Source organism: Oncorhynchus clarkii, chromosome 10, assembly GCF_045791955.1.
Source record: "Oncorhynchus clarkii lewisi isolate Uvic-CL-2024 chromosome 10, UVic_Ocla_1.0, whole genome shotgun sequence".
Classification (NCBI taxonomy): Eukaryota; Metazoa; Chordata; class Actinopteri; order Salmoniformes; family Salmonidae; genus Oncorhynchus; species Oncorhynchus clarkii.
The window spans coordinates 35,673,342-35,688,698 of NC_092156.1; the positions used below are offsets into that span (position 1 = coordinate 35,673,342).

General features: G+C 40.8%; 1 protein-coding gene across 3 annotated transcripts in view; it reads right to left on the bottom strand.

Moving 5' to 3' along the window:
• The window catches only part of LOC139418368 (unconventional myosin-Ic-like), a 34,998-nt gene extending 20,106 nt beyond the window's left edge, over nt 1-14,892 (bottom strand). The window contains exons 1-2 of one of the 3 annotated variants that reach the window (XM_071167764.1): nt 14,724-14,863; nt 5,802-5,842 (exon numbers count right to left, since the gene is read on the bottom strand). In XM_071167764.1, coding sequence (XP_071023865.1) covers nt 5,802-5,825 — 24 coding nt within the window. In that variant the 5' untranslated portion in view covers nt 5,826-5,842; nt 14,724-14,863. Of the gene's footprint in view, nt 1-1,218; nt 1,703-5,801; nt 5,843-14,723 lie in introns of those variants that run through there. The other 2 variants (XM_071167767.1, XM_071167765.1) reach the window with 2 other exon arrangements.
• Between the last annotated feature and the right edge of the window lie 465 nt (nt 14,893-15,357).

Below are 15,357 nucleotides of genomic sequence, written 5' to 3' on the forward strand. Positions count from 1 at the left end.
CAACAGCGACAGCTAGTCTTACTGGGGTCCAACACATACATTACAGAGAAAATACTTTACAATTGACATACATTTAAAAACATTAACATGTAGTGTGTGTGTGTGCATCTATCAGTTACACATACTGTACATGTCAGTACATACACACAACAACTAGGTGAGGGTTGAGGGTAATGTAGTCCTATGGAGCCAAGAGGGTTGTGAGTGGTGCATCTATGAGAGGCAGCAGGGAGGCTTCAGCAGGACTTGGCTCTGGGCCCCTTAAGGCAGGGGTGCTGGGCTGATTCCCCTCAGTCTCTTCCTTATAAGGCGCCCCTCTGCTCCGTCCCCAGACATACCTACTATGGGTGGACACACACCAGCTCCACAGCTGTCGCTCCAGCATGGATGTGCTAGCACTGGACAGAGTGGAAAAATACCAGCCACCAGCTACAGTATATCCCAGGAGAGCCTAGTGCCAGTCCCAGGCAATGTAATGACTCATAGTAATGGTGGGAGAACTATAGTCCAAATGTTTGTTTTACAATCCTTGTGGGGACCAAAAAAATGATTCCCATTCAAAATCCTATTTTCCCTAACCCTAAACCTAATTCTTCTTGAACTGCACTGTTGGTTAAGGGCTTGTAAGTAAGCACTTCACGGTAAAGTCTACACTTGTTGTATTCGGCGCATGTGACAAATAAAGTTTGTTTTGATCTCTAGCATTAACCCTTAAGCCTATTTAATGGTTTTATTTTTATTTAACTAGGCAAGTCAGTTAAGAACAAATTCTTATTTACAATGACGGCCTACACCGACCAAACCCGGATGACACTGGGCATATTGTGCGACGCCCTATGGGATTCCCAATTGCTTCCGATTGTGATACAGCCTGGACTCAAACCAGGGTGTATGTAGTGACGCCTGCACTGAGATGCAGTGCCTTAGACCGCTGCGCCACTCGGGAGCCCCAACCTAACCCTTATTCTAAACTTAACCCTAAAATAGCATTTTTCCTTGTGGGGACTGATGAAATGTCCCCACTTTTTTGCTTGTGGGGACTGACGAAATGTCCGCCACACACACACACACACACACACACACACACACACACACACACACACACACACACACACACACACACACACACACACACACACACACACACACACACACACACACACACACACACCTATGACATGTTATGAGCAGCATGTAGAGAAGGGATAAGGATCTTACCCTGCCTCGGTACCTCATCCTGGCCTAGCTTAGTGTTGTTGATCTCCCTCTCTGGTCTTCTCTGGCGTCAGTGGTCCTCCCTCCACATCAGGAAGACTCCCTAGGTGCTCTAGTTGCTCATCTACCTCCCTCTGTCCATGTGCAATAGATCCAGGTTACGGTTACTCTCTCCTTCACACACACTACATGCTGTCTCTGTTTCTGTCAGTCTGTTTCTCTCTTCCAAACACACATACACACCCTCACACTACGCTCTCCCGCTGTTCTCTCTGTCCGTTGTGCCACTCTATGAGGACAAAGCACACAGCGTCAAACCTAAATAAATACCAGCAGTTCAACTTGTTTACAACTTCAGCCCTGTAGTCCCATTGACAGGTCAAGTAAACATCCTCTCCTCCATTCGTCCGCAAGTCCTTAAATCACCACTGCGAAACACAGGCTGTAACTCCACTAACACGTCACACACTTGGACCGGAGCACCTTCCAAAAAAAGAGAGAGAGAGAAAAAGACGAGGGAAAGTATGCTGGCTGAGCCAGGCCAAAGAAAAGAGAGTTCAAAAGGTTTGGAAAAATCTGCTAACAGCCCATGGGACGTTAAGAAACATGTAACCGTTCTGAAACTCTATAAAAAATGATACAAACAAAAATCACATGACGTGGCCCGAGTGCATTCTATCCCTCCCTCCTTCTTCTCTTCTCTTACAAGCTGAAACAGATTCATAGGCGATAATAGCGATAGAACTGTCACACCAACAAGATGAATTTCATACCTAACCCTCTCATTGGCTCTCTTCCCGTCCATGGAAAAAAAACTGTGCAAACACAAGATGTATCACTCTCTTACAACAACACCAGCACAGAAATGTCTCATTACTTAGGCTTACGCAACTACACTGCCACTCTATCTATATATATATGAAATATGTTTGTAGGGTACTGGTATATGTTCGCACGTTTTGTGAGTGTGTTAGTGATATATCCACTAACCCCCTATGTACAGTATACACATAGTGGAGCAGCAGTGCACTTATTTGACAGTCTCTTTCACGCTACAGTGACCTCATCCCCTGACTTCAGTTTGAGGATGGTTAGTACTATTCTGGATCCTTGGGACGTCCTTAACCTAAACCCTAACCCCTACCTACCCTTATCCTAACCTTAATCATAACCCTTACTTAACCATAACCTTAACTATTTTAAATGTCAACTTCAATGGGGTGATGTCAGATCCCGGATAGCAGGGACCATTTGAGGACAGCGCCCGCCTACTGCTGCCTCCATATCTGTTATGATTTTCAGTTACTAATACTATCATTTAAAAACCCAACACTAGAGCCCAACCGATATGTTTTTTGGGGTCCGATACTGATTCCGATTTTTTGGCGAGTAAAACCTACCAATATATCTTCTGATAACAAAGTGTCCGTTTCCCACACTGTTCTCATAAATTGTAGTGATGGGGAAAAAACTTGTCAGTATTTTTCATTCATAGCTTGTTCTCCATCTTTTACATTTACATTTGAGTCATTAGTCATTAAGCAGAAACTCTTATCCAGAGCGACTTACAGTTAGTGCATTCATTTTAAGATCACAGTCATAGTAAGTACATAAAAAATAAAAAAAAGTAGCTATCAGAGCTAGCTAATAAGAGGGAAAATAATCAAGTGTGAGTGTTAATATACAAAAGGCTTTATTTGTATTGCTGCTGCAGATGGACAAGAGAGAGCCATGAGAAAACTAGTTTCGATTAGCCATGGGAATAAAACCGCTGAAAACAAATTGGCTCCCTGTTTAAAAAGAAGATGGAGAACAAGCTATGAAGGAGAAATACTGGAGTTTTGGGGCAGGTACAGCAAACTAGCACAAAAATAATATTGCAATATTTTCAAAACGATATGATACAATACGATATATCGTCAAACATAATATCCCGATATGTAACTGTATCGATTTTTCCCCCATCACAATACATATACTGTAGAATCATGAGAATTGCAATGCATATCGCATCGGCACCTAAGTATCACGATAATATCGTATCGCGAGGACCCTGGCAATTCCCAGCCCTAATAAATTGCCATCCAAAAGAGCTATTGTCCAAGAAATATGCTTCAAATTATCATTCCTTACATTGTGATAATGACGTCATTAGAAAAGTGTTTGGATAAGCATGTGATTACCTTATTCATCCTATTTATTGAATATTGGTTATCGGTGGAATTATTGTCCGATACGATATATCGGTAAAAGACATATATCAGCAGTGAACGGATATAGCCTAATCGGTCGGGCTCTACCCAACACCCCCCAACTTCCCTCTCTCTCTACCCAACACCCGCCAACTTCCCTCTCTCTCTACCCAACACCCTCCAACTTCCCTCTCTCTCTACCCAACACACCCCAACTTCCCTCTCTCTCTCTTGCCAACATCATCAGATATCCAGCCTTCTGGAATTTGAATAATGTATTCCAGATGGAGCCTCTCTCTCTCTCTGTTCCCCTCTGAACAGAGTCACTTAAGGGTGGTGTGCAGAATTGTGAGAGATATCTCTCCACCCCATCCTAAGGGACCCACAGTGCATGATATCTCTCCACCCCTTTTTCACGCAATAACAATAAACAACAATGCTTTTAAACCCTATTTAACATAACAGACTAGTGCCTAAATAACTTCATGATCTTTATGTTCAGTCATTCTCCTAGTAGCATAGTCCGCCAACCGCCTGACTGTAACTCGTGAAATGACAGATAATTACATGACCAACTCAAAAACAGCCACATTGTGCATGATACTGTAGCCTCTATATCCAACAAATACACATGTTGATAAAATCCACATGAAACAGCATCGATAGGCTTTAGGCCTATAGTATGTTACACTACAACAGCAGGACATGCTCTTTCCCCTCATTGTGTTTTTATTGCCGTCTTCCACCACTGGCATGCTGAACCATGGAGGAATGATAATGATAATTTGGGGCGGGGAAGACTGAGCAAGGCCAGAGGGGATTATCCCACTGGATGCCATTCTCTCTCAGACAGACACACACACACACACACACACACACACACACACACACACACACACACACACACACACACACACACACACACACACACACACACACACACACACACACACACACACACACACACACACACACACACACACACACACACACTTTATACATAAAATATTAATAGTAAGACCAGACGGACGTCAGTGCTACATCAGTGACACAAACACAAGTACACACACACACAATGCATGTGTGGTGAGTGGTGACAGCGTAAAAGAGGTAGACTAATGAGTATCAGGTATAATCCCTGGCATAGAGCAGTAAGATCATCTTTATCTCTACATGCCAACTCTTGCTAGACATCTTTCCCTTTCTCTCAGCCTTTATTCTGCCACTCCTACTCCCCTTCACCCAGTTTGTTAATGTATTATACAGCATTTACGCTTAAACAGTGTTCTGTGAGAGAAGTGCTTTGTCCAGAAAAAAGGTTATAGGTGCATTAGAAAGGAGGTCATTGTGAGGTTGTGTAAACAGCAAAAAATATAATTTTGCTACTATGTCTGTGGCTCTGTCTAGTATATGAGTATACAGTATCACACACCTTCTACTGCTCGCTGCCCATCTGTGTTGGATTCCTACAGCCCCCATCTGCTCCCTCTCCCTTTAATCCCCCTCTTTACCTCCACTCAGCCTAAGGCACCATCTCCCTGACAAAACAATAGAGCTGTTCCTCTGACGCCTCACCCACTCCCTACAAAAGCCTATTTCCTGGAGTGTCATTCACTCCCCCTGTCCATGGGATTGTCCTCCTGAGACACTCAGTGCAACACTTGCTATGTGTGCCTCCATCTGACTTATGTAGAGATTTAGCTTAAACCACGCAAACTCATATGGAGGTGAGTGACTACAGGCATTGTCAGGTTGAGGTTTCAGGAAACTACCATGGTTTGCCTTAAAACAGGAAGTGGCAGAGAGGGGAGGAGGAAGTGAGCACTGGTGCATAGACAGAAACTCCCGAGTGGCGCAGCGGTCTAAGGCAATGCATCTCAGTGCAAAAGGCGTCACTACAGACCCTGATTCGATCCCGGGCTGTGTCACAGCCTTCTGTGATCGGCTGTCCCCATAGGGTGGGGCACAATTGGCCCAGCATCGTCCGAGTTAGGGGAGGGTTTGGCTGGGGTATGCCGTCTTAACTGACTTGCCTAGTTCAGTAAAGGTTAAATAAATAAAATAAAAAAGACACTGTGCGGTATGTCTAAAAATAGGACATGGCTCATGCAAACACAAGCAACAAACAAAACAACAACAGATGCACAGTAGGCCTACAGTAAACAAGCAACTGAGTGACTGTAAGCACATGTGTATATTTGAACGGCAGTTTAATAACTTTAGTTTAAGCAACAAAGTGCATGGTCAAATTTAATAAGCTATTAAGAAACTGGATCATTTTGCAGGGAGCTTGATCTTGGCAATACAGATGCATGTTTGGACATTCCGCAGCTGACAGAAATACATCAGATAATGTTCCCTCATGCACCACACAAAGAAAAAACATCATATCACCTTCCAGTGAGGAGGGAGGCTCATTCCGAGGTCAAGCTGATCTAACAGAGGAGGCAAACACAGTCCACACCCAGCTGGTTACACACAGAGATCAGAGACCACCACATACCTCCGCCATGTCCATAAGGCTTGAAGGGACATTGGAATGAAATGTTTAAATGTTAGCTCATAACAAGTTATAAGTGGTTAATAGGAGAAAGGGGTTATGGTAAGTTATAAGTAGTTAATAGGAAGGGGGTGGGAGAGTTACAAAGCCATCACATACTTTCAATGTTGTGTGTAAACAGTTGACCATCTGCTGAAGACAGAGGGCAGAACTAAAGTTTACAGCAGAGACAACAGTTTAGAATCAAGTCTACCATTTAACAATGATGGTAGCAATATACTGCTCCATTGCATAACTCTTGTTCCTCACCTGTCAAAACTATAACCTAGGCATGATTACAAAACGTAACACACTGTGAAATTGTCAATAAATTCAATATTTGCTTGAAATAACTCAAACATTTTTGGGCCAGCGGGAGAATATAGCAGTTTGGTTAGATACATTTTTATTCTTGCAAATAAATACAATCTTGTATTCAATACATAAGACAAAAGTGCTTAATTAACCTATTGGCAAAATTATACAAGTTGCATAGTAAAAACAAGAGCAAAAGTGTGTTAGTTTTACATTGTTTAATTATTAGGTTATTTCAATACATTTTGAGTGTGATTTTAATGATAAGAATTTAGCCTACGAATAATGAATAATACAGTGCCTTCAGAAAGTATTCACACCCCTGGACATTTTCCACATTTTGTTGTGTTGCAGCCTGAAAATAAAATGTAGATTTTTGATCACTGGTCTACACACAATACCCAATAATGCCAAAGTTGAACTATGTTTTTCACATTTGATACAAATGTATAAAAAATGAAAAGCAGTAATGTCTTGAGTCAATAAGTATTCAACCCCTTTGTTATTGCAAGCCTAAATAAGTTCAGGAGTAATTGTGTTCTTAAGTTGCATAATAAGTTGCATGGATTCACTGTGTGCAATAATAGTGTTTAACATGATTTTTGAATGACTACCTGATCTCTGTACCCCACACATACAATTATCTGTAAGGTCCCTCAGTCGAGCAGTGAATTTCAAACACAGATTCAACCACAAAGACCTGGAAGGTTTTCCAATGCCTCGCAAAGAAGGATACCGATTGGTAGATGGGTAAAAATAATCCCTTTTAGCATGGCAAAGTTATTAATTACACTTTGGATGGTGTATCAATACACCCAGTCACTATAAAGATACAGGTGTCCTTCCTAACTCAGTTGTCGGAGAAGAAGGAAACCGCTCAGGGATTTCACCATGAGGCCAATGTTGACTTTAAAACAGTTACAGAGTTTAATGGCCGTGTTAGGAGTAAACTGACAATGGATCAACAATATTGTAGTTACTCCACAACATTAACCTAATTGACTGAGTGAAAAGAAGGAAGCCTGTACAGAATAAAAATATTCCAAAACATGCATCCTGATTGCAACAAGGCACTAAAGTATTCATGTAAAACATGTGGCAAAGCAATACACTTTTTTTCTTTAATAAAATGTCTGGGGCAAATCCAATACAACACATTACTGAGTACCACTCTCCATATTTTCAAGCATAGTGGTGGCTGCATCACGTTATGGGTATGCTTGTAATTGTTAAGGACTGGGGAGTTTTTCAGGATAAAAAATTAACGGAATGGAGCTAAGCACAGGCAAAATCCGAGAGGAAAACCTGGTTCCGTCTGCTTTCTACCAGACACTGGAAGATGAATTCCCCTTTCAGCAGGACAATAACCTAAAACACAAGGCAGAATCTACACTGGAGTTGCTTACCAAGAAGATAGTAAATGTTCCAGACTTATACTGTATCTACTTGAAAATCTATGGTAAGACCTGAAAATGGTTGTCAAGAAATGTGTAAAAAAACGATTTGACAGAGTTTGAATAATTTTGAAATGTTGCACAATCCAGGTGGAAAGAGACTTACCCAGAAAGACTCACAGCTGTTATCTCTGCCAAAGGTTTTTCTATAAATTATTGACATGAGTGTAAATTTATTTTAAAATAAATTTGCAAACATTTCTAAAAACATGTTTTTACTTTGTGATTATGGGGTATTGTGTGTTGATGGGTGAGAAAATAATATTTATTCCTTTTTGAATTCAGGCTGTAACACAAAATGTACAATAAGGGGTATGAATACTTTCTGAAGACACTGTAAATGTTCCACAATATAACAATTCTGAAGCATATGCAATACAAGCTTGGACCGATAAAGGGTAATTGTGTTGACCATTATTATAAAGCTATTCAACACTCAGCACTCAGCTAGCTACAAAACACCATAGCCAGCTAGGCCTTATAGTCCAGAGGGCAGGTTAAATAATTGTTCCATTTTATGATACAAGTATCAAACCTGGTACACTAATACTAAATACCTTAAGGAACATTTTAAAGATTGGAGGCAGCCTGTGAAGACTGTCAGTTAACCAGGGAGGCCATTTTTATAAAATGGCTGCCATTCAAATTTCCTGTTAGTTATCTACCCACTAAATAAACCCAACATATAATATAGACAATAATTCAGAGGTCATCACGGCTACGACCTGGCTTCGGTATCCTGGAAGGATATTGACCTCATCCCGTCAGTAGAGGATGCCTGGTTATTCTTTAAAAGTGCTTTCCTCACCATCTTAAATAATCATGCCCCATTTAAAAAATGTAGAACTAAGAACAGATATAGCCCTTGGTTCACTCAAGACTTGACTGCCATTGACCAGCACAAAAACATCCTGTGGTGTCCTGCTTTAGCATCAAATAGCCCCCACGATATGCAACTTTACAGGGAAGTTAGGAACCAATATAGACAGTCAGTTAGGAAAGCTAAGGCTAGCTTTTTCGAACAGAAATTTGCATCCTGCAGTACAAATTCCCAAAAGTTTTGGGACACTGTAAAGTCCATGGAGAAAAGAGGACCTCTTCCCATCTGCCCACTGCACTGAGGCTAGGAAACACTGTCACCACTGATAAATCCACGATATTCGAGGATTTCCAAAAGCATTTTTCTACGGCTGGCCATCCTTTCCACCGGGCTACCCCTACCCCGGCCAACAGCTATGCACCCCACGCAGCAAGTTGCCCAAGCTCCCCTTTCTCCTTCACCCAAATACAGATAGCTGATGTCCTGAAAGAGCGGCAAAATCTGGACCCCTACAAATCAGCTGGGCTAGACAATCTGAACCTTCTCTTACTAGCCTATTCAACCTATCTTTGTATCGTCTGAGATCCCTAAAGATTGGAAAGCTTTCGACTCTGTCAATCACCGCATTCTTATTGGCAGACTCAACAGCCTTGGTTTCTAAAATGACTGCCTCGCTTGGTTCACCAACTACTTCTCAGATAGAGTTCAGTGTGTCAAATCGGAGGTCCTGTTGTCCGGACCTCTGGCAGTCTTTATGGGGGTGCCACAGGGTTCAATTCTTGGGCCGACTTTTTTATCTGTATATATCAATGATTTCACTCTTGCTGCTGGTGATTCTCTGATCCACCTCTATGCAGACGACACCATTCTGTATAATTCTGGCCCTTCTTTGGACACTGTGTTGACAAACCTCCAGACGAGCTTCAATGCCATACAACACTCCTTCCGTGGAGTGTCTTCCAACTGCTCTTAACCTCTCTGGGATATGTGGGATGCTAGCGTCCCACCTGGCCAAAAGCCAGTGAAAATGCAGAGCGCCAAATTCAAATAAATTACTATAAAAATCTAACTTTCATGAAATCACACATGCAAGATACCAAATTAAAGCTACACTTGTTGCGAATCCAGATTTTAAAAAGTTTTTTCCGCGAAAGCAAACAATGCTATTATCTGAGGATAGCACCATGGTAAACAAAGAGAGATTTCAACCCTGCAGGCGCGACACAAAACACAGAAACAAAAATATAATTCATGCCTTACCTTTGACGAGCTTCTTTTGTTGGCACTCCAATATGTCCCATAAACATCACAAATGGCCCTTTTGTTAGATTAATTCCGTTGATATATATCCAAAATGTCAATTTATTTGGCGCGTTTGATCCAGAAAAACACTGGTTCCAACTTGCGCAACGTGACTACAAATATCTCAAAAGTTACCTGTAAACTTTGCCAAAACATTTCAAACGACTTTTGTAATACAACTTTAGGTATTTTTTTAACGTAAATAATCAATAAAATTGAAGACGGGATGATCTGTGTTCAATACAGGAGGAAAACAAACTGTAGCTAGCTTTCTGGTCACGTGCCTCTATCTAACAGTACACTTCAAGTTACCCTCATTCTGGATAGCCGTACTTCTTCATTACACAAAGGAAAAACCTCAACCAATTTCTAAAGACTGTTGACATCCAGTGGAAGCGGTAGGAACTGCAAGAAGGTCCCTTAGATTCCCAATGAAAACCCATTGAAAAGAGAGTGACCTCAACAACAAAAAAATCAGAATGGTATGTCCTCTGGGTTTCACCTGCTAAATAAGTTATGTTATACTCAGACATGATTCAAACAGTTTTAGAAACTTAAGAGTGTTTTCTATCCAAATCTAATAATATGCTTATAATACCTTCTGGGGATGAGTAGCAGGCAGTTGAATTTCCGAATGCTGCCCCCTATCCGAGAGAAGTTAATGTGACTATGTAAGGAGAGTTTACAGTCTAACCAGACACCTAGGTATTTGTAGTTGTCCACATATTCTAAGTCAGAACCGTCCAGGGTAGTGATGCTAGTCGGCCGGGCGGGTGCGGGCAGCAATCGGTTCAAAAGCATGCATTTCGTTTTTGTAGCATTTAAGCATCTCTAATCCAAAATTAAATCTAGAATCAGCTTCCTATTTCGCAACAAAGCCTCCTTCACTCATGCTGCCAAACATACCCTCGTAAAACTGACTATCCTACCGATCCTTGACTTTGGCGATGTCATTTACAAAATAGCCTCCAACACTCTACTCAAAAAACTGGATGTAGTCTATCACAGTGACATCCGTTTTGTCACCAAAGCCCCATATACTACCCACCACTGCGATTTGTATGCTCTCGTTGGTTGGCCGTCACTACATATTCGTCGCCAAACCCACTGGCTCCAGGTCATCTTTGCTAGATAAATCCCCGCCTTATCTCAGCTCACTGGTCACCATAGCAACACCCACCCGTAGCACACACTCCAGCAGGTATATTTCATTGGTCAGCCCCAAAGCCAACTCCACCTTTGGCTGCCTTTCTTTTCAGTTGTCTGCTGCCAATCCCTGGAACGAATTGCAAAAATCACTGAAGCTCGAGACTTCTATCTCCCTCACTAACTTTCAGCATCAGCTGTCAGATCAGCTTACTGATCACAGCCCATCTGTAAAAAGTGCTCTTTGCACCCCAGTATCTCTACTTGCACATCATCATCTGCACATCTATCACTCCAGTGTTAATGCTAAATTGTAATTATTTAGCCAGGCCCAGCTCCTGCTTCACTTGATCCCTGAATCCACAAGCAAATCCTAATTTTCACCTAATTCTCTCATTCTGAAATGAACCACATAGATGGAAAACATTAGTTCATAGATAGCTAGCTAATTAACTACATTAACTACTAAGGTTAACTAGTTAACATTTCACACAGATTTCCAGGGTCCTGTGAGCAACTAACGTTATAGCTTGAGGAAAGGCAACGAGTCGTATACCAGTTAATGCGATAGCTAATTGGTTCCTCGAGTTAACGTTACCTCATCTGATGTTGAAACGTTAATTTATCTAATTTTCACATCATAAACTCAATTATTTGATCAGCTAAGTTAGCTAAAGTTGATCAACATTTGCTAGCTAATGGAGAATTTGATCCAGGTACTGTAGCAAGATACTTAACAATGCTAACAATTATTCTTCCACCACACTTGCTCCCTAACCTCAAATTTTCCAAATGCCAGTTGTTTTTCAGTTACAGCTCATGAAGTAAGCTTCATCACCTTCTCACCTCCATCTCCAGGCTTCTCACCTACCTCTTCGTTGTTGATCAGTGGAAGCGCTAGTGTGTTGTAACTGGCAAACTGCCTTTCCACTCTCCGCTGTCTTTCCAGAGCGCGTACTGATGCTGTAATTAAGCAAGCTGGCTGTCTCTTCTCTCAGTCACGTGCTGCATTCTGTTATGTGAATGACTGGCTGAACCCAGGCTCGAGCCTTGAATACAGACAGTATTGCTCAAAACGCGTATCACTGGTTCGCTTACAGCCATTATTGACCCAAACGCACATATTAGAATCACGCGCATATTAGAATCACGTAGCTGACCTATTCTGGTTTAAAAACAGTGAATTTGCCGAAAGGTGACTAGTTAGCATCCCTGTATAGTACATTCTTATTCTTACATGCTCTATGTTTGATCTGCTTTTGAAAGCAAAAGTCAAATTGAAAACATTAATTGCATTGTTGAATTCGATTTTCAACCACTAATGGTTTGGATAGCTAAACTAGCAATTCTGTTTGTTTGGTTACCAAGGCTACTACTGTACCTATCTAGTTAACTTGCTACCTACTTCAGTGGATATTTAACACATTTTTACCTGCAAATGAACACATTGTTTTGTGTCAAATGTGTTAAATTATAGCGATAATATAAATGGGATAATCAACTCGGCGCTATATGCGTTCCCTGGGAAATAATGCAATTCCGTGTCATTCATTATTTTCCATTGTCCCTCGTTGATTATCCCTTACATATTCTGTTTAGTGTCAATTTTAAGAAACGTGACAGGAAACCTGCCCTGTACACGTCACTTTAGGAGAAATACAATACCAGCAGAGAAACAGGTAACCAATTATTGGAACTCTAGGGGCAGTATTGTCATTTTTGGAAAAACAACATTCCCATTTTAAACAGGATATTTTGTCAGGAAAAGATGCTAGAATATGCATACAATTGACAGCTTTCGATAGAAAACACTCTAACGTTTCCAAAACTGTAAAGATATTGTCTGTGAGTATGACAGAACTGATGTTGCAAGCGAAAGCCTGAGAAAAATCCAATCCGGAAGTGCCCCAGGTTTTGAAAGCGCTGCGTTCCAATGACTCCCTATTTGGCTGTGAATGTACCATCAACGAGCTTACGCTTTCTACGTATTCCCCAAGTTGTCTACAGCATTGTGACGTAGTTTTACGCGTTTCTGTTGAAGAATAGCCGTAGGCAAGCACATTGCGTAAGTGGTCACATGGTGGTTCCGAGAGAGATTCTCGCGTAAAGTACAGAGGTAGCCATTACTCCAATCGGTCCTAGAGAAAAACGAATTGTCCCGACGGATATATTATCGAATAGATATTAGAAAAACACCTTGAGGATGGATTCTAAACAACGTTTGCCATGTTTCTGTCGATATTATGGAGCTAATTTTGAATATTTTTTCGGTGTTGTGGTGACTGCAATTTCCGAGCGATTTCTCAGCCAACTGTGAAGAACAAACGGAGCTGTTTCACCTACAAAAATAATCTTTTGGGAAAAAATTAACTTTGGCTATCTACCTGGGAGTCTCGTGAGTGAAAACATCCGAAGTTCATCAAAGGTAAACGATTTAATTTGATTGCTTTTCTGATTTCCGTGACAAGTTTGCCTGCTGCTAGCAAGGCATAATGCTATGCTATTATAAACTTACACAAATGCTTGTCTAGCGTTGGCTGTAAAGCATATTTTGAAAATCTGAGATGACAGGGTGATTAACAAAAGGCTAAGCTGTGTCTCCATATATTTCATTTGTGATTTTCATGAATAGGAACATTTTCTAGGGATATTTATGTCCGCTGCGTTATGCTAATTAGTTTCAGGCGATGATTATGCTCCCGCATGCGGGTTTGGGAGTTGCTAGAGGTTAAACAGGTAACCCCATCAATACATTTTTTGTCCAAACTAAAACAGTTCGTCAAACAAAAACAGTTCCTTGGTAACCAGATACCATCATCAAAGATTATTTTTATAACTAAAACAAGATAGACCACAACCTGTCATTTCAAATGGGAACAAATGAGCCATAGTGGGCAGAACAAGCAAGGAGGTGGGAAGAGCCAAGCACGAGCTAGTGAGATCCTATTGGCGCATTCTAGCATTAATTTGCATATTTCCGTTAGGGAACGCCTACTCCGTAAAGTGAGGTGTGCAATAGCTCAATTCGCCTTTGTACGCCTTCTAAACAAAGCAATTTTTAAAAACCTTGGCAAATGGTAGTTTACAAAAAAAGTATACAAAAAAACTTTGTCCACTCTGTTCATAATAGATTATAGTTTTGGGAACAGAAAACTGAATTAAGATCAAATGTTTAATCGATGAGTAAATTCGCAGCATGTGGGCCAAAATCTATTTTGTTCCATCATCTCTCACTGCCGGCCACTGGGCTTCCTATGGTAGTGAGTGGAAACGTCAACCGGATGCTTCACTTTTATACATCCGGTAAAATATCTGTCTCATTGTTCTATCTGTGCCATGTTCTGTGGAGAAAAAAAAGTGATAGTTCAGAATTTGCATAATCATTGTGATTGGAGGATATCTATGAAGGTGATCAAATCAGGATAAAATCTTCTGTTCTTCTAGAGCTCATTAATGATAGAATGTTCATATTTGAAGATGGCAGAAAGGCCCATCTCTTTGGCACATGGAGTACAGGGAGTGGACTAACTAAAGAGACTTGTACCCAGGCTAGTATTATTGTACCAAGTTTGATACTTGTATCATAAAGTGGAATTTTTCGGGTTTTTATCCGGTATCTATCGGTTTTTATCCGCTGGATTATGACGAGGTCTGCCTGTTGCCTTCACTATAAATGTAATATTTCATCTAATTGAAGCAATGCTTTAGCCAAAGAAGAAAATGCTGGAATTAAATCTTACCTTGAAGTTGTATCTTTAGTTAATGTTCCCGTTATTTATGCAATCACACGAGCTCCGTAATCCTCTCAAACTAGCTACCGCATTAGAAAAGTGGCAGACGAACTGTAACCATGGTGTCCTGTCCTCTCGTTCCAATGCTTCTATTGTCTCCCCGTGCGCAAATAGTTTTGGAAGTACGTCATCAATTATCAAATATATCATTTTGGTGTGGTGTGTGCAGCTACGGAATTTAAAATGTATACATTGCATATATTCGACCTGTCTTCGAACTAAATTTTTACTTGCATTGTAGTAGTACTGGCCCCATGCATATAGACTTGTAAAAACTTCATTTACCAATAGGCCTACAAGTACACAACAGTAGGCTACACCAGGGGGCAGCAATAGCCTATAAAATGTCATAAAAATAATAGAAACCCCCAAGATGCATAAATTGTTGAGAGATAGGCGTACATTGCAGAAAATAATAACTTAATGACAAAGCATTTTTATTTGGATAGGAAATATTATCTTCAGACAATGTTAAAATGTAGTCCTATTGTTTCACTTTTAGATATAACTCTGGTATGGAGTGGTTTGCTGTGTGTTGGATTCAATGTATTGCACTATGGAGAAAGGTTCTTAAGGTAATTGT